Genomic DNA, 18,553 nt, shown 5'->3' on the forward strand with positions numbered 1-18,553 from the left:
AACATAAATATAGCTTCTGATGAAATAATGGAAAACATTGTTTGTTTGGATTCTTATGTGATCATAATTAGAGAAAATCTAAACAACAAATGACATTAAGACACCTATATTGTTTGTCTTTTCATGTAGCCCAATTCCTATGGCCAACTACAATTGTGAAAGGAGATAGGCCATTAGTCAGAGATATCAGATGATATAAAAGTCCTAAGATAAAAGCAAATATGTCAGGAAAGGGTAAAGTCCAATGTATCTATACCACAGAATATGAGGATGAGAGGGTCATGACTTGATTAGAAAGATAGGTAGGGAAGTGAGTATCTCTTGGAATGGAGTTTCTCTAACGTTTTAGTGGAAGTATTACTTGCAATGAAGGTTCTATACAGATTCGGGAGCCCTGTTCTCTGAAATTCTGATGGAGAAGGTCTGTAGTCAAATTTAAGAGTTGCTGTACTATCAAGGTCCCTACTGATGATGACTTGGGAATTCCTTTTTAATCTCCAAAGGATATTCAAAATACCAATCTATCCATTTTCTCTCTCTACTTCTGTTCATCACTGACAACTCAGTGCTTTAAGCAATGCATGTAACTTTATCTTCTTATAGTTAGTTCTGAAGGTTATAAGTGCAAAATAATTCTCTCTGGACTAAAACATCAAGGTGTCAGCAGAACTCATTTTCATTCTAGAAACTCATGGAGATACTCATTTTCCTTGACTTTTTCAAGGTTGGAGGTCATCTATATTCCTTGTCTTGTAGCTGCATAGCTAGTTCCAAAGCCAGTCCCTAGTTAGCCGAGTCCTCTCAGATCACTGTGACCTCTATTTCTGCCTCCCTTGTTCTCATTTGAAGTGTCCTGTCACTTCAGTGTGCTCAAGTGGGTTAAGCCAAGATCATCTCCTCACTCTTTTTAAAACCTCATCTTTTAAAATTAGCTAATTACCCCCCTTATTTCCCCCTTTTCCATGCCAGGCAGCACATTCATAGGTTCCAGGAATAAATAGGTCCTGGACACTTTGGCAAGAGTGTGTGAGAGTGGGGTGTTTATTCTGCCTATCACATTTTTAATGGCTATTTCACGGTGTCTGGCTTGGATGGTGTGCTTCTTTGAATGTTATAGCTTCAACCTACAGTAGCTATCTTAATCTCAGGATATAAGCAGTAACACCAACAAAAAGAATTAAAGTAACATTTTCCCTCACTAGCTTTCTTTGGCCTGATGCACTCTGTCTGACTCTACCATCCTCTGGTGCTTTGAAATCTTTCCTTTAGTTAATTTGGCTTTATGTGCTTGGAACCAGAGAAAAAGATAGACAAAATAGCAAAGAAAAAAAGATTTTTGTTCTTATTTCTGTTTTATCTAGCTAAGTCTCATCCCATAGTACAGCCCAAAATTCTAACTCCTAGATAGCATTTACCCAACACTTCAGAACTTCATTCGTAAAGCTTGCACCCTATCCCCTCTACTCAAATCAGCCCCTCTATCAAACTGGCTGACAGAGAAAGCCCCAGTGAAGAGAAAGCTGCACCCGAAAGCCTAAAAGCCTGTGTGAGTCAGTGATCACACCCTCAGTGTTACCTTTCATTTCAACAGCTCTCTTGGCTCCACTTGCTCTGAGCAGTTTTAATTTTCAAACAGCACAGTGGCACAATTTTCTGGCATGTTCTTTAGGATGCTTTTCATCAAGAGCCTAATGAGTGCCTGGGCTCTGGCTGGAGATAAGCTGGAGGCTGCCAGGGAAATGCCAAGCAGCTCCCACAGAGCTCTGCAAGGCATCTCTGCCTGATTCTCTACCTCCTGCTAACAGGGGGTTAAGATTCCTATGAGTGGGAAATGCTCCCAGCAAGATCTGCTTGGACAAAGCACTAAAATGTACACAAAGGGATCTGAAAACCACAGTGGCTCAGATCTCCATCACTCAGCCACAAGGAGTTAAAACTACCTTGATGGAGCTCAATAAATGGACTTGTGAAGCCAAACTCCTGATAATGGATACACTCAGATAATCAAGGCACACTAATGGAACACATCCAGAGATAATCAAACTTCCACTAATTAAATAAAATGTTTTCCTATGTCTATGAATTTACTATCTACATCCTAGTACTTTATCCAAATAGGAGAGTGCTCTGTTATTAGCCTAATGCAGTTATAATAATGATTTGCACTTTCACAGTATTATTGCTGGTGCACCTGACAGTTTTGTGATTCCCTTGCAGTTTGAAGGCTTTTTCATTTTCGGTTCCCTTATGCTTCCTTTAAATTGTCACCTTTCTTTGCTGACATTCAGGAGACTTCACACCCCTGAAACCTCTTAACTTTAATGTGAATAAATATTTATTTCAAAAGCTAGGCTTTCAAGATTATAAGCTAGTACAAGATGTTTCAGACAAGTTTAGTACTACACCATGATCACGTATAGAAGTATTCATAATTATTTAAGTAGAAGTACATTTTTTCTCTTTCTTTCTTTCTTTCTTTCTTTCTTTCTTTCTTTCTTTCTTTCTTTCTTTCTCCATTTCTTTCTTTCTCCATTTCTTTCTCTCTCTCCCTATCTTTCCTCCCTTCCCTCTTCCCTCCCTCTCTTCATCCCCCTTCCTTGCATCCCCCTTCCTTTCTTCCTTCCTTCCTTCCTTCCTTCCTTCCTTCCTTCCTTCCTTCCTTCCTCCCTCCCTCTCCCTCCCTCCCTTCCTTCCTTCCTTCCTTCTTTCCTTCCATGCTGCTACTAGAGCTTGAACTCAGCCCTAGATCGGAAAATTAATGGCAACTAATATCAGTTCTTAGACTTGACTTCTTGACTTTGAGGCTCTTGTTGTCCAAGATTACAGAAGCCAGAGAATTTTCTCTTATCTCATATGGACCAAATACCCAAATCACTGAAGAAACTGAGCCAACTTAATAATTCAAAGAAGCCAAAGTTCACAGTAATGATATATTTGAGGCTTTTGTTTTAGTATCTACATTTCTTATTATTTTGAAAGCTCACTTTCCAGAAGCACTAAAAAGTGAAATCAAATGATTACTTCTGCTATTTACCTTTTTCTGGCTTCTCTTCCTGTGACTGTCCATGTTCCACACACACTCAATAAGATTAGTTGTAACCAAACTTTGTGACTTGCTAAGTTTTGTCCTGACTAAAATCTTCAAAGAGTTTAACTTTATATAAGAGGGCAGGCCCAAATGCTCTTTGACCCATTATTCTTCATAATCACCAAGGCCCAGCAAAATGGCATCAATTGCTCATCTTGAGACAAGAATTGACAAATACAAATGCTTTGGCCAGGAGAACATTAAAAAAAAAACACCAAACTACATTACTTTATATTCTTCTTTACTTTTCTCTTCCTATTTTACTTTCTTTTCTGTCTTTAAATATTTATTGTGTACCTATCAGAGGCTAGGTTAAATTTCCTTTTTTTTTCCCCTGAGGAAGCTTTCCCAAACTGCTCCATTTTAGGTAATCTCCTGGAACACATTATTCATTATTGTACTTTTATTTATATCACTCATTGTTATATTTCCTGTTAGTCCTTTTTATTTTGAGCCTGCCTCTTTCTAGAAGTGACGCGAATTTCCTACAACCAAGGAGATAATACCTGTCATGTTCACTGATTTATCTCAGTTTCTAGTGTAACATCTATCATATATTAGACAATATTTATGCTGAGTGAGTGAATCATAGTAGGTATGATACATAGAGTAATGAAATGAAAATGCAATTTATTCTTATATTGAAAGTCAGCTAATGAAAAAGAAAAAATAATTATTGCATACATTTTTGGTCAAATGTTATTTAGCCAAACTCTATGAAGAAAAGGTAGATGGTGCTGTGAATATAAATAATGGTACTCTCCTATAACAAATATGAAGGGTTAGGGAAGAGGTCTTCGAATTTTTTGTTTATTAAGCTGAACTCGTAAAATGAGGATAGACTGGTTCAGCAAATGGTGAGGTAAAAAATAATTCCATCAAAGTGAACATCGACCACTGCAGTGTACAGGAAAATTTTATGACATCACAAAGAATTATCAACAGACATAGTTACAGAGACAACAGAGTATCAACAATATTATCTTTAACGACACCAAATCACCATATGTCATTTAATAGGATACATAAGAGACTTACATCTAAAATGTTTCCTTAGTCTTCGTCTATTTTATTTGAACAGGCATTCATAGAGAGCCTTGTAGTAATCATTCATTGATTTTTAGTGTTTATTTTGGAAAACAGAGATTAATGCTCTAAAAGCCTGTGCTGTAAAAGTACATAGGTTGGTAGAGAATAGAGTGTTAGTTTTATGATGAAGTGTAGACACAAAGATAAGAATGTGCACAAGATTCAATAAAACATAAAGAATGTTTGTGATAAGCTAGAATATCAAGTAAGAATTTCTTTAGAAATGACACAATAAATCTAAAGTTGAAGGTTAATTTGAATCAAAAATTTACAAAGTCAAGTCACATGGGGAGAAAAAAGATGTAGAGTCAGAACACTATGTGAGGCAAGACCTAGAATGAAGGAATGTCAGGCTGTGTTCAGGGAGGAAGAGGTTTTTTTCATTCTTATTACCATCAGATTAATTGACATTCCACCGCATGTGGTCATTGTATAGACTGGTGAGTAAATGTTTAGACAATTCACGGCATAGAGTGATTGATGAGTGAACACTGGTGATATGATGTGGTGTCACTTAGGAAGTCTGAGTGACCATCTACCATATATGAGAAGCAGGGAGTGCACAGAGAATGGAAGTTTGCAATTGCTGACAATAACATTGGGGCTTTCCCCATAAGGGGGAGTGTGTCATTTGAGTTAGCTGGGGGATGATATGTTCTTATTTGTACTTTGGTTACAGTCTACCATTGGATAAATGGGTTCCAGAATATACTGATGATGAACAAACAAATTGAATTATTACACTAAAAATGAACCAGAATAAAGCTAATAGAGGTTTGAACTAAAAGAGTGGTAATACAATAAGAAGGAAGGTAATACAATAAAGATTGAAGTACATTTAAAAAGTGAAGCAAAATTAATGTTGAGTTTGAATGGATTATAGTAGGTGGTAAGTGGCCCAGAAAGAGGAGAAAAAGCAGTTAAGTATGGCTTTGAATCTGGTGACAAAACGAGTGGGGATACCATTAAATGGTAGGAGTAAGTGAGGGTTATACAGAAGAAACAAACCATTATGCGCAAAATAATGTGAAGTTCATTGATGGGTTGTACATGTTCCTTTAGATATCCAAGTAAAGGAATCTGTCAGTGGGTGGATGTGGTGGTCTGAAGCTGTGCAGACTCTGAAGTTCTTCCTTTATGGTCATCCCTGAGAGCCCTGTTGTAGTAAAGAGGCTGGGAAATTTATACTAAAGCTTTAAAATAAAATACTGTTTTTTGTATTGGTCTGTAATGATGCATATTAGAAATATTGGATTTGAATTTCTTTCATAATATTTTGAGTAATGATTTTTTAAAACCTGCTTGCTTTTATTTCAGTCTTGCAGTTTTAAAATTAGTAGTGTAACAAGCTATAACTAAGAAATATTAATATAACAAAACAGTGCATGCTTGTCTACATGGCAGTTTTGCCCAGTGGTGTTGGGCAAGGGCAAAAATTCAGTGTTAATGATTTTACCAGGATGCCCATCCTTGTAATATATCATTAATCTCCTTGTATACTATAGCACACTTAATTAGGAATGAGCATACATAGAACTTGGGAGTTATGTGGTTGAAGCTAAAACTCTGCTTTGTACAGCAATGATAACCAGCACCATTATTATTCCCAATCGGTCATGCTTTAAGCGTTTACTTTATCCTTACCCCTAATCAGAATTTTGTAAAATGGATGTTAATATCCTCATTTCAAGTTTGGGATTGAAGACCGATAGTGGTTAAATAACTTGCTCAAGGTCATTAAATATTAAGGATGGGCTTCTATCAGATTTTAGAGTGTATGGGAAAAGGTTTAACTCTGAAGTCAAACAGGCACTCTATCAATCAGTACTCTACTCACTCTTCTATATGGCTTGTTCAACTCTAACTTCAAAGGCCTTAGTCTCAAACCCTTTATAGTAGCAAGATTATAATAACTTAAAAGGTTGGATTTATTAATGGATAACATAAATATATACATGTATATAATCCATACTAATGAATGTGACTTCCCTCTCTATTTCAAGTATTGAATTTTTAGTTATCATAGTTCAAAAAATGCTTTCAAATTATCTTGGTGCAATAACAAAAACAGTTCAAATAAGAGTTGGTGTTGTTTTATTTACTTATATTTAAGAGACAATAAGTAAGTAAATATGGGGAAAGATAATTAGTACATGAATAAATCACTTCATGCTAGAAAGTGGAAACATTTTTGTTTGTTTGTCTTGTGGAAATTGTTCATGAGAGAAGCACATGAATGCAAGGAGGAAGGGAAAGTAAATGTGGCCATTATATTCAATGTACATCATGGAAAAACTGAACTATGTAGTTTAAGGGGATGGATGGGAAAGATGAAATGGAGAAGAAGGTTTAAGGGGTGACATTGTCCAAAGAATATAGTACTCATAATTTGATGTATAAAATTATAACCACTTTGTGCAACTACTTAATAATAAAATTTACAAAATCATGTGTGAACTTTGACATACTATTTAAATCTTTGGCTAAATATTCTCTCTACACTCAGTCCATTGCAGCACTCTAAACTACTTGATGATTGGACTCCAAATATGTAAGAATTTAATATTGAAGCAGCCTGAGATTGTATAATTAGTTGGTAAAAATTCACCATATGATTTAATGAACCCACCTCTTCTTACTTCAATTGTTCATCTCCTTCATCACTCAGTTATTTCTTTTACTACCTAAAAATAGTAGGAAACTTCTGACTTAAAGATTTCATTACTTTTAGAGAATATACTATAGTACATTTACTATAAATAATTCACACCATACTATACTTGTCAAAAGGAATGAACAAAGTGTATATCATGGTACAGCAACCTTGCTTTTTATTGTTTTTGCTCACTTACTCACTAATTCTCCAACTCTAGCTCCCTGTCACTGAGAATTAGAGTGCTTCGGATGTATATAAATACTGTATTCTGGGTAATTAGATATTGGGGATAGGAGTCTCTGCAAATTACTTTAACTGATGTCAGAGCTGAAGCAAATAAGTTTTTAGCTCTGTTTTGAGTTTGGGTTATTTTTCTGACCCTAAACATCCTGGCATAAAGGATTGCTTTTCTTTGTCAAAGGCAGTCTTTACAACTCCAACTGCCAGACACACTATTGAGCTGTGTTCAATTCTAATTGGCTGAGATCTTTTCAACTCAGCAGTTTCATCTTTAGTGCAATGGATGTGAGATTATGTGTAGATCTTTACAATGGGTTTTTCCATACTGATGATTAGGGTTGTGGGATTTGAACATAAGCAGGCTACTGACTATTTCTCCTGTACAATTTAAATTGATTCTTACAAGTCCTTTTTACCCTAGGGGAAAGGCAGACAGCTATCACTACATTTTCAGATGGAACAGTGGAAAAGAAGAACGGGAGACTGGGGAAAGAGAAGCACTCACAATTCTGTAAAATTGGAGCTCGAAGCAATCTGGCAAAGAAATCTTAATATGGAACCAGTGGGCTTAGTGTAGGATCAAGGTCACTGGGGAAGGTGTCAAGGTCGATTTTGATCTCTTTAAGTTAAAATGACCAGTTATATAGAAAACATTCATCATCTGCAAGAATCCTTTAACCTTTTACAAAGGCCTTCAAGGAGAGAACACTACACCACCTCTACATATATTCCATTAGGATAGAATGAAGACTAGCTAAGATTTATTCTGAGTCAGTGATTAGAAGTTGTTTTAACAACCATTTAGAAATAAATGCTTTCAAGAAAAATTGTAGAGTTTTCTGTTAAGAGAATAGTTTAGGATGACTTATTTTTTGCCAGTCCTGCCTGGGCCTTGAACTCAGGGCCTGAGCACTATCCTTGGGCTTTCTCAAGGCCAGAGCTCTACCACATGACCCACAGCACTATTTCCAGCTTTTCCTGTGTATATGGTACTGAGGAATTGAATCCAGGTCTTTGTGCATGCTAGGCAAGCACTCTACCACTAGACCAACCCAGCCGTAGGATGATTTGTTTATTTAGCCATGTAGGGGTTTGAACTCAGAGACTTGAGCATCTAGTACTTGAACCACATATTTAGCCTATCTTGCCCTATTTATTTAGGACCTAGTTCTCTGTTCTCCTAGCTACAGCACCAAAAGCCCATCCCCACTGCTACAATGGCAGGCATGTATCATAATGCCCAGCTCATTTTGTTGAGATAGGGTCTTCTTAAATTCTGGGGAAGGTTTTGGGCTTTAGCCACAGTCTTCATCTATAAATTCAGATTAGCTGAGATTACAGGTGTGAGCCATTTTACCTGGATTGGATGGACTACTTAATTTGAGCATGGTCCAGTGTACTCTTTTCAAGGAGACAGACTGCTTGTAAAGCTCTCTTCCAGCTTCTCAGGTAGCTTGTTTGTCCTGGGACAGGACAGGTTACTTGAAAAAAAAAACATGGGGCCACCATTCTTGTACAATCTCTGTCTTTGGAGAGGGAAGTGTACTGCTTTTTCAACTCCATCTCCAAATTATTCAGATTTTTACTATTCCATGTCATTTAACTTGGTGATTCCTTTTCCAAGGAGAAAGAGAAGCCTTTCTTTTATTTAAACAAAATAGAAACTGTGCACTGTTGATAGAATTAACAAGGACATTTCAATCCTCTCTGAACACATGAAAACAATGAAACATTTCTCAAGCAAGAGACAAATAGTAACCATTTTATTTTCTTGGGATTGTCTTGCTTAGCCCTAGAACATATGCAAAGTATCCATCTGTCTCCTGGGTACAAACATTCAGTTTGCAAAAATTCATAGTAATTATGAATCCAACACTGATGTCTGACATATTAGTTGAACAAATAAGGCTGATAAATATGGCATATACTGTAGACATCAGTGGGCAAGTCCTCTAAGCTAAGGGAATTTTGTAGGAAATCATAGGCATTTATACAATGATTCAACATTTTGTAAGGTATGGGCTTCCACTAGTACTCAAAGACACATACACAAAAAAAGTAAAGCTAGTTTTCATTTATCACTCACAATGACCTAAAAACAAACAAAGGCAATCCCTGTGAAGAGACAGCTACAACAGCAATTTCTGAGCTGCCTTCCGGAAGACTAATACTTTGTAAACAGTCTTACTTTGAAACTCAGATTTCTTAAGAGATACTCTCTGGAATCACTGGAATAAATGCAGTGTATCATATATATATATATATATATATATATATATAACACAGTAAGACGTCCCAAGCCTTTGGAATAATCAAAACTTGCCAAGTGACACTTAAAAATAGTTATCAAGAATTTAAAATAATTCTGACATACTAGAAGTCTAAAAGAAAGCCTTTATATACTTTTCAAAAAGACATATGCAGTCCATGGACACGACAATGTGTATAGCACAGTGTTTTTTCATAGCCATAAAGTGAAGATTATTCACATGTCCATAAATAGTAGAATGAAAAATGATGTGATCAACAAACATGAAACTATATAACCATATGAATGAAAAAACCCTAGGACTATCTGAAGCTAGGTGGATGAGTCTCTCAAATGGGTTTCAAAAGGATGACAGACACAAAGTAGCACATGCTATAGGATTCCATTTATATAGAGCAGAGAAAGAAACAAAACTATGGCAGAAGTCAATGCTATCCTCCTTGCAGGAGAGATTGGAAGAGTGTGTAATAGGGAATTCCAGGATGCTGTCTGGTCTTGTTAAGTTTCATCATAAGGTACTGGATGGATTCAGTTAAAAAAAACTTTAGAGTTGTACCCATTTTGTCTGTGTTAAAATGGATGACATTATTTTATATACATACACTGTTTATAATAAATATAATATTTATTACTATTATTATTATTATTATTTGCCTATATAGTGCCAATTCTGGGGCTTGAACTCATGGCCTATGTGCTGTCCCTGAGCTTTGTCACTCAAGGTTAATGCTCTCCACAGCTCTTGTCTGGCCTGTCTGCCTCTCTCTGTGTCTGTGTCTGTGTCTGTGTCTGTGTCTGTGTCTGTGTCTGTGTCTTTCTCTCTCTCTTGAGTGCATGAATGCTCTTATTCTTTCTCTTTGTTCTTTTCTTTCTTTTTTGCTTTGCTGTTGAATTGGAGCTAAGAGTCTCATGTATTTTCTTTCTTGGGCCGGCTTTGAACTGCCCAGATCTCAGCCTCCTGAAATGGTAGGAGCCACCCAGCAACACATGTCTTAGTCTCTGTTTTTAAAATAATTCCTATCTCATTTTTTTTTCATTAGGTGTCATCAGACAGTTTTTCCTCATTGTCTGTATGTTTAATAATAGCTCTATATGTTTATAACAGTTTCACCTGTGAAACTCATCTCTCCTTACAGTGACTGACTTCCATCTATTTCTGCAGATGTAAAACCTTTGCACTATCTTGGAAGAGAGAGAAATCTTAACAATTACAGTTTTCAGGACGGTTTCAAAGGATTTTAGCATTAACAAAAAGCAAGCTTCATTTCCTTGTATATTTTTAACTTCCTAAAATAAAAAGTGTAATCATCAAGAGCTAACAATTAAATGTTTCTTAAAAGTCTGCAATTTTACAGTGTGCAGCTACAAGAAGAATAAAAGCTAATCACCCCATTTCCTACTTTGTATCTATGCCCTTTGATCTAAGCCATTCTCTCTCGCAGTCATTTTGCAATCACTTCCAGGGAGATTTACCTGTAAGAATCTATTGACAAAAGGCCAGCTGGTCCTTAGTCAAGAAATGTTTTCTTATCATATGGCAAAAGATGAAACTTCTCCCCAAATAAAGAGGACCTCTAAAGTTCATTAGAACACCTACCATGAGTCTTGTTACTGCTCCTCTCAAGGGGGTGAATCCATTATAACTTCCATGAAATCCCTCCAGACACAGACTGACAATAGCCAGTCAGATCACACTTGTGACTGGAAATATTTAATCATTATTCAAACTTCTCTTCCCCTGCCTCCTAGTTCTCTGCCCATTGTAAAGCTCGACCATATGTCCATACCCCTGAAGATGTAATGAATGTTCTGTCTCCTCAATTTCCTTTGTCTGCTCTAAACCATGTCTCTTTATTTAGCATATAAGGGCAAATATTTGCCAGATCTGGCTATATAAATCTTCTAGTTTGGGTCTGAGATCTAAAACTCCGGTTTGCAACTCTATAATTTTAATGATAATATATGTTATTCCATGCCACTCCCCAAAATAAACTCCTTAGGAGTTTCTGTGTACAGGCAGACCTTGCTTACATGGTATAATATATCTTAATACCAATGACAGAGATGGTGTTTAACCTCTGAATGTCTCCAGTTAGCTCTTTCTGAAATGACAAATTTGTTGTTAATCATCTTCATTCCTACCTGTTACCACTACCACACCAATTATGAAGTACTTATTTTGTGTCAGCTACTGATGTAAGCAAATTATAAGTATTATGTTAATCATTATGATCTTGTAAAGTAGGAGCTGTTGAACTCAACAAGTTTAAGTGGAAATTCAGATTAAAGTACATGACTAAAACTTAGGAGTTTTCATTCTAAAACATCAAACTCTCATACTTTGAGTATAAGTAAGTTTATACTTAAACACTACCTAATCACTGGTTCAGTGACACTGGCTTAATGACAGACATAGCATATATCTTTTCCTTTATAATTATTCCTTTAAAAGTTGAATGTACATTAAAATTCTTCTATAAAGAAATAAAGATTATCTCTAAAATCCACTCATTTACCATTACTCCTCACAATTTTGTTTCTTTTCAGTATGTCAATACTGACAATATCTTCAGCTCATCTGGAGCTGCTTTTTCTAATAGTGGTCTGTTGGATGCTTTGATCTAAGTCTGTAGACATAAAAGTGCAATCTCCAGAGGAAGTACATGCATACATAATCTATACATGCAGTTCAGTGTATCACTACAGTGGTGCAATGATTATAAACATGTCTCTTTATAAGCCCACATCAAACATGTCTGCTCATTTTTTTCCCACTAGACCTGCTGGGATCACAAACTACTAGGTTCATATCAGCACCATTATCCAGTAAAAATTGAACCAAGTGAATATGGCCATGGAAGCAAGCAGAGTGTAATCCTGTAAAAGGAAATAATAAAAAGGTGAAAGAAGAAGAGAACTCTCCTTTGATTTCCAGAAGACAGGCATCACACATGATAACATTACTTCCACAGGTACACAGCAATGATTGATATTTTTGATAAGGAAGACAGTAAACTAAAGATTTCTTTTTTGTCAATATGCTAAATAGACCTTTTGGTCAGTACACTTTCATATATGTATATATATATGTATATATATATATGCAGAACGGAAGAGTATCTTTGCACACAAAACATGAATAAAGACCCTAAAGCAGAAATTTTCTTGAGTACCAAACCTAGGCCAGTTTGGAATAGTCTGTCTGTTCTTGTGCAGGCTGTAAGAGGATGCGTTGATAAAATATTTAGCCTAATAGTTAAATTGATCACAATCAAATCTGCTGCTTAGTATGACTTTTCATCATCATGTCATCAATTTTACGTAATTTTAGTTGTTAAGAAAACTTCTTGGAATTGACAACTCGCCAATACTTCCTACCACTTGGCACTACACTGTTTTTGAGAACTGATAAACATCTGAACTTAGTGATGTTCTTAGCACAATCTTACCTGTGTGGCCATCTCTTCCTTGATGATTGATGTTGACAACATTCTGATCAAGAAGAAATTTATCCAGGTCAATGTTCTTGCCATAGGTACAAGTACTGCAAGACATTAAATAATAAAAATACAAAGCTATCTCTATGGGCTGAGTGGTGTCCTTTCCAAAAATGTATTTATTGAGCCCTAAATCTCATCACCTCAGTAGGTGACTGTATATAGAGATCACACAGGTAATTATCTGTAATGCAGTCACCAAAGTAGATCTTATCCAAATATGGTTGGTATCCTTGTAGAAATGAAGATGAGGACACACTCTGAGGAATGATTACCTAGAGACAGGATGAAAAGGAAACCATCTCCAAGTCAAGAAGAATGATCTCAGAGAAAACCTAATTGTCAGTACTTTGATCTTGTACTCAGGGACTATATAAATAGGGACCATAATTTTTTCTTTTAGCCACTTACAGTGGACTTTTATTATAGCAGTCTTAGCAAACTAATACAGACTTTATTGATTCTGGCTAGATATTTGTATGATTATAAAAGTGCCAAAATAGAGAAGAAGCAAAGGATGGGAAAAGAAACAGAAATGATTTGTTTGTGTTGTTGTTTTTGATAAGTCCTCTCCAATAGCTTTAAATAAAAATGTGCACATATACTTGTATCTGGAGTGAAATAAAGGAAAAGCATTAAATTTCTAGTATTTTTCATCAAGTATTTCCATTAGTATTAGTTTATTTTTACCAAGGTATTACTGCATGGGACAATCAAATACAGACTCCAGTGCTATACTGGGAACTATGGTTAAATCTAGGTCATTGAAATTATTCCCTAGAAAAGTAATCCCCTACCTCTGAAGACTCCCTAAACTAGAAGGTAAGATATCAAAGCTACCATTATACTAAGGAAACATTGGATGTGAGCTTAAAACTTTGAGCTTGTTCACAAACTCATCAAAGGACCTAGAACAAATCTTTTGATCTGGAATTTCAGTTTTATTACCTATCTCACATAAGAAGATACAATATTTACCAAGTGGTTGCTTAAATGTCAAGTGAGTTAATACTTATAGAATCACATTTCAACCCATAGAGGTATTCATCATCTGTTCTTTCCAGGTGAGAGGAAATTGGTAGGGAAAATGAGCCTGTTTTAGACTCAAAGGCAATAAGATTTTTACAGATCCATAGACATTCTCATGTCTATGATTTACTAAGTTAATATGCATAGAGAAAACAGACTTGCAAGGGAAATGAATTATACCAAATAATGTCAATGGAATTTTGTTTTTGACTAGTTATTGTCATCATTTCTTTCTTAGAAAAGCACTAGCTTTTTCTATTACTTGTTCTCTAGCAACACTGTACTTTCAAACTCTAGAGAGCTATAAGGTTTGTCATACTTGACTGGACTGAGCTGGCATTGAGAAAAGCCTTATCTAAATCATGGTTAAATGAATAGTACAGGGATCTTGGTTCTAGAAGAAGGAGTCCATTAGATTCCCTCTTCCTGTGATAACCTTGATCAAGTCATTCCTTTTTTATAGTGAACTACCATGCATCTTCAATACTGCTGAAACATTACTCCCACTGTGAAGCATTCCCCTGAACCAAAGGCAGAATTCATTGTTGCCTCCTCAGCATGTTTGTCATTTCAGTCTTATGGCATTTGGCACATTGGCTACAATAATGCATAGACCTTTGCTTTCCCTCATACTTTTATATTAGAGTTTCTTTCAGGAGCCCAGGAATTCTGTCATCTTAACATTCCTACTAGCATTAACTGCCACTAATAGGGTAAATAAAAATTACCACTTCAGTGCAATATATCATATCAATGCATCAGTCATATCAATGTTTCATCATCAACTATTTGCATTAGAAATATGATCCATAATACTAAATATTTAGTAGCCTGTGGTCTGAGTTATTTTATTCACCTTCAAAGCAACTACTTACAGAAAATGATGAGTTGTAAAAATATACATATGTATTTCTGTGCATGTATGTGTACATGTATGTTTTTACACATATGGACATATGTAAATATGTACATATTACATATACTCTTAAAATAATAAGAGTATATGGAGCACTACCTACTGCAAAGGACTGATTTATGCAAAGAAATATGTGACTGAATTTCTCATGGAAAATGAGTTTTTCTGTAGTTATGTGGCTAAAACAGAAGATGACTCTTAGTGTGTTGTTTCTAGTAGTCACAGGCTTAAACAAAATGAAACAGCTAAGTTTATGCTTCTTCATAAATCCCATTCAGAAAACCTCCTGGAGAAGACAGCCATTCTCTAATTATACTTAGTTCGAATTCATGTGCAAAGCTAGCAAAAGGCTTTTTTTCATATATTTTTATTGTAATTAATAGAAGGGTAACATTATATTCACCATATAGAAGGTGCATTACTTCACAAACATTGATACCCTTTCTCATGTCTTGGCCCCCATTTCCCTCCCCCCACCCTCTCCCCTCATCTTGTTCCCCCCCTTCCCTATCCTATTTCAAGTAACCAAATATGCATATAGACAAATTTTAAAGCTGGCCTGAGATGTCAGCCTTAACAGACAAGACCAAAGAGGAAATGAAGATGCCAGCAAGATGTACATATCACTTCTGCCAATTTCTCCTTCCGGCACAGATCCCAGATTGGACACAACCATTTTGACTGAAGGTGTAACCTAGAGAGTTTTTGCAGTGGTTCTGCTTTTATATATAATAAGCAGATAAAATATTTTGGTACTAGAAGATTATTTAGACTATATAAAACCATGGATTTGGAGTTCTGAAGACATTTACTACATTATATTCTAACCATAAAAGAAACAGCAAAATTACTTAACTTCTCTGAGCTTTAATTTTCTCTAAATTTATAAAATGTTTATAAAGATTAAAAGAGATAATGGGTGCAAATCTTTGGAATTTTTCTTAGCTTATATCTTGGCCACCACTGGTTGATAAAAACAGTTAAATCTTACCTGTAAGCATGTAAAACTTTATGGGTTACTGTTTGATATGGAAGCTTAATTTTAGTATTATGAAAAGAGTCTATTCATTTCTATTATTAACTAGTATGAAACAAATGTTATGTAAACAATAGGGTATTTCCAATTAATTAAAGTTATTAGCAATCAATCGTAAATGATTTAAACTTGATAAAAACATTTTTCAGCAGCTTGTGGACTTTTTAGTGCTCGGGTTTTATTTGCTTTTTTAAAACTTCTCTATTTTTGTTCATATTTCCAATTTCTGATGATGCTCTGTATATTTTTCTACACCACATTGTAAAAAGCTCTTATTGATCCCCAGAAAAGAACTAATACTTTCTTAGGTATTGTGTGGCCATTCCTGACTAGGCGTCTTATAGTCTGACAGATGAATGTCTTAGACAGGTAGGCACATTTGCACATAAAGGTTTAAGTGGTAAGGAAGAAGTGTCATATTTAATGCTGATGAATTCTGGTAATGAGCTTCTTGTTGGAGGAGGATTATGGGCACAGCCTCTTCTGGCAGTTTTCCACAGACTGGAGAGGAATAAAAGCAATACACATACAGATGTTGATGTGCCTGTTGCCTTGGCAACATCAGTCCTTGTCTTTATGGTTGCCTTCAGGAACATAGCATCTGGCTCCTGCCCCATCTGTTGTGCTGACTGCAGCATCTGCCTCTCCCTCTTCTTCTGTGCTTCCAGCTCAGGCACCTTGTCCTCTGCCCTACCTTGGCTATGGCTTTCTGATTGCAACATCTGCTACTATTTGTTGTGGCTTTCTGTACATACCTCAGGTTTATCTAGGGCATCAGCTAGGTTTAGTGGCCAGTGTGTAGGCACAGTCTTTTACCTGTGGAAAGCTGTTTCACTGAAGATGAAGGAAGTCCTTAGTCAGACTTTCAGTTCCTGTTATTTCAATGATTTCCTTAGCAACTTCAAATTTACCCTTGTAGCATGCCCTGGGTGTGAAGAAAATATTTTGTGAAGTCAGAAGGTGCAAGTGGTGTATGGTAGAGTTAGTGGGATGGTATGAGATACTCACAGGTACAAAGGGGTGTCTCCATAGATATTACCAAGGTGAGGCTGAATTTCCAAGTCACTTTGAAGCAAGTATTTCACTGTATCATGGTGTTCAAAATGAGCACAGAAATGAAGTGGAGCATGGTCTTCATTGTCCTGACCATTCACTGCTGTTCACAAGAAAGAAAAAGGCATGTCATCTAGACAGACCTGTTTTCCATATGGATATGAATAGTGCCACGGAGTTGTGCTGAATGCTTGAGAACGAATGACCATACTACAGGAAAATAAAGTGGAATTGATTTAGAAGCCTACAGTGTCACCATATTGACTATTGCCATATCAAACGGGCTCTTCTATAGGTCTTCTCGATTCTACCAAACACAAGGCATCAAATAGCCATGTACAATGGAATGGTTCAGAAATCTAGTAAGTATCCAAGAGGTATATTTCATTTTATTTCCACAAGTATTTCTTTTTAAATTGATTTTATTTTGTCCTCTGGAAGATTTAAAAAAAAACTTACGATCTTATGCAGAATACTCAACTCAGAGATTTAGGTTTCTTCAGTTATGGGAAAACCCGAAAATATGTATATTGAAGACACTATTTGGGAGCTTCTGATGAACCGTTAGGCTGAGATTTGTCACACTACAATATATAAAACATCTTCTGGTAGAAGGAAAAAGCTCATTAGAGAAGGTAGATTTCATTAACTGTGTCCATTTGGACAGTTATGTAAAAATAAGCTGCTTCATCACTCAGGGGTCTTCATCTTTCTCTTTGGATCACTCTGCCTTGTAACCTCCTACAATATTTTGGGATTCCCCACAACAAATTCCCTAGGCTGAGCATGCTCCAACACAGAAGCTGAATGTCTGCTTTGCAGGTCTCTTCTGCATTTGAGGACATAAGATCAGCAGAGGGTTTTGTGATGCTGAAATGATTCTGAACAGTGACTCTGTGACTTGGAAGTCTTCTAGACTTCTCTAATTAAAACACCACAAATTTGATGATTACACAAAAAGTAAGTATTAAAACAATCCTGGCCACGTGCTAATGGCGGCAATAGTTTCATACAGTTACTTACCAAAGGTGTTCCCACCACAGCTTCATGGGCTTGCATTGTTGGCCCCAGAAACCTAAGGCGTGTGTGTGTGTGTGTGTGTGTGTGTGTGTGTGTGTGTGTGTGTGTGTGTGTGCAGAGCAGGAATGGCGTTATGTCTTCCCAAGACTGATTCAGGGGCAAAAAGTTGGATTCTGTATGGTACTGTATTCTAAGTATTCCAAATTTTGTTTTTCTATGGTGTACTGAGATAGATTGTGTGTGTGTGTGTGTGTGTGTGTGTGTGTGTGTGTGTGTGTAATGTTTAAATAAGTAATGGTAAGCTTGAGATGTTTGAGACACTGCTGATATCCTCTTATTCCTCAGTAATGGTTAAGAGGGTTAATAGTCACTATGTGTCAGGCATAATGTTATGTGTTAGATGTACCTAGGTTAATGTACCTACATTAGGAATGGATATAAAAAACTTCAGTTGTGGCACGCTGATAGGATTGAAGGGCTTTGTCACTGCAAGGCATCTAGCACTCTACTGTCACATAGAGACTAGAACTTACATGACTTCTTCCCTCGTTTCTTAAACATTTTATATGCTAAAATAAATAACCTAGGTGGATAGTTGATTATTGCAAATTGAAATAATAATAACTGTGCACCAAAAATGCTCAATATACTATGGATCTG

The 18,553-nt window shown here is 36.1% G+C and overlaps 1 protein-coding gene across 1 annotated transcript in view; it reads right to left on the reverse strand.

Annotated features, from left to right (window-relative positions):
- Window positions 1–18,553, reverse strand: part of Tnni3k (TNNI3 interacting kinase) — a 262,734-nt gene that overhangs the window by 141,592 nt on the left and 102,589 nt on the right. Inside the window, 6 exon segments of the mRNA XM_090333972.1 lie at window positions 12,068–12,112; window positions 12,115–12,219; window positions 12,792–12,886; window positions 16,637–16,665; window positions 16,667–16,745; window positions 16,829–16,973. Of these exon segments, the coding sequence (XP_090190098.1) occupies window positions 12,068–12,112; window positions 12,115–12,219; window positions 12,792–12,886; window positions 16,637–16,665; window positions 16,667–16,745; window positions 16,829–16,973 (498 nt within the window).

This window comes from Megascapheus bottae, chromosome 6 (assembly GCF_031878675.1).
Source record: "Megascapheus bottae isolate mThoBot1 chromosome 6, mThoBot2.hap1, whole genome shotgun sequence".
Classification (NCBI taxonomy): domain Eukaryota; kingdom Metazoa; phylum Chordata; class Mammalia; order Rodentia; family Geomyidae; genus Megascapheus; species Megascapheus bottae.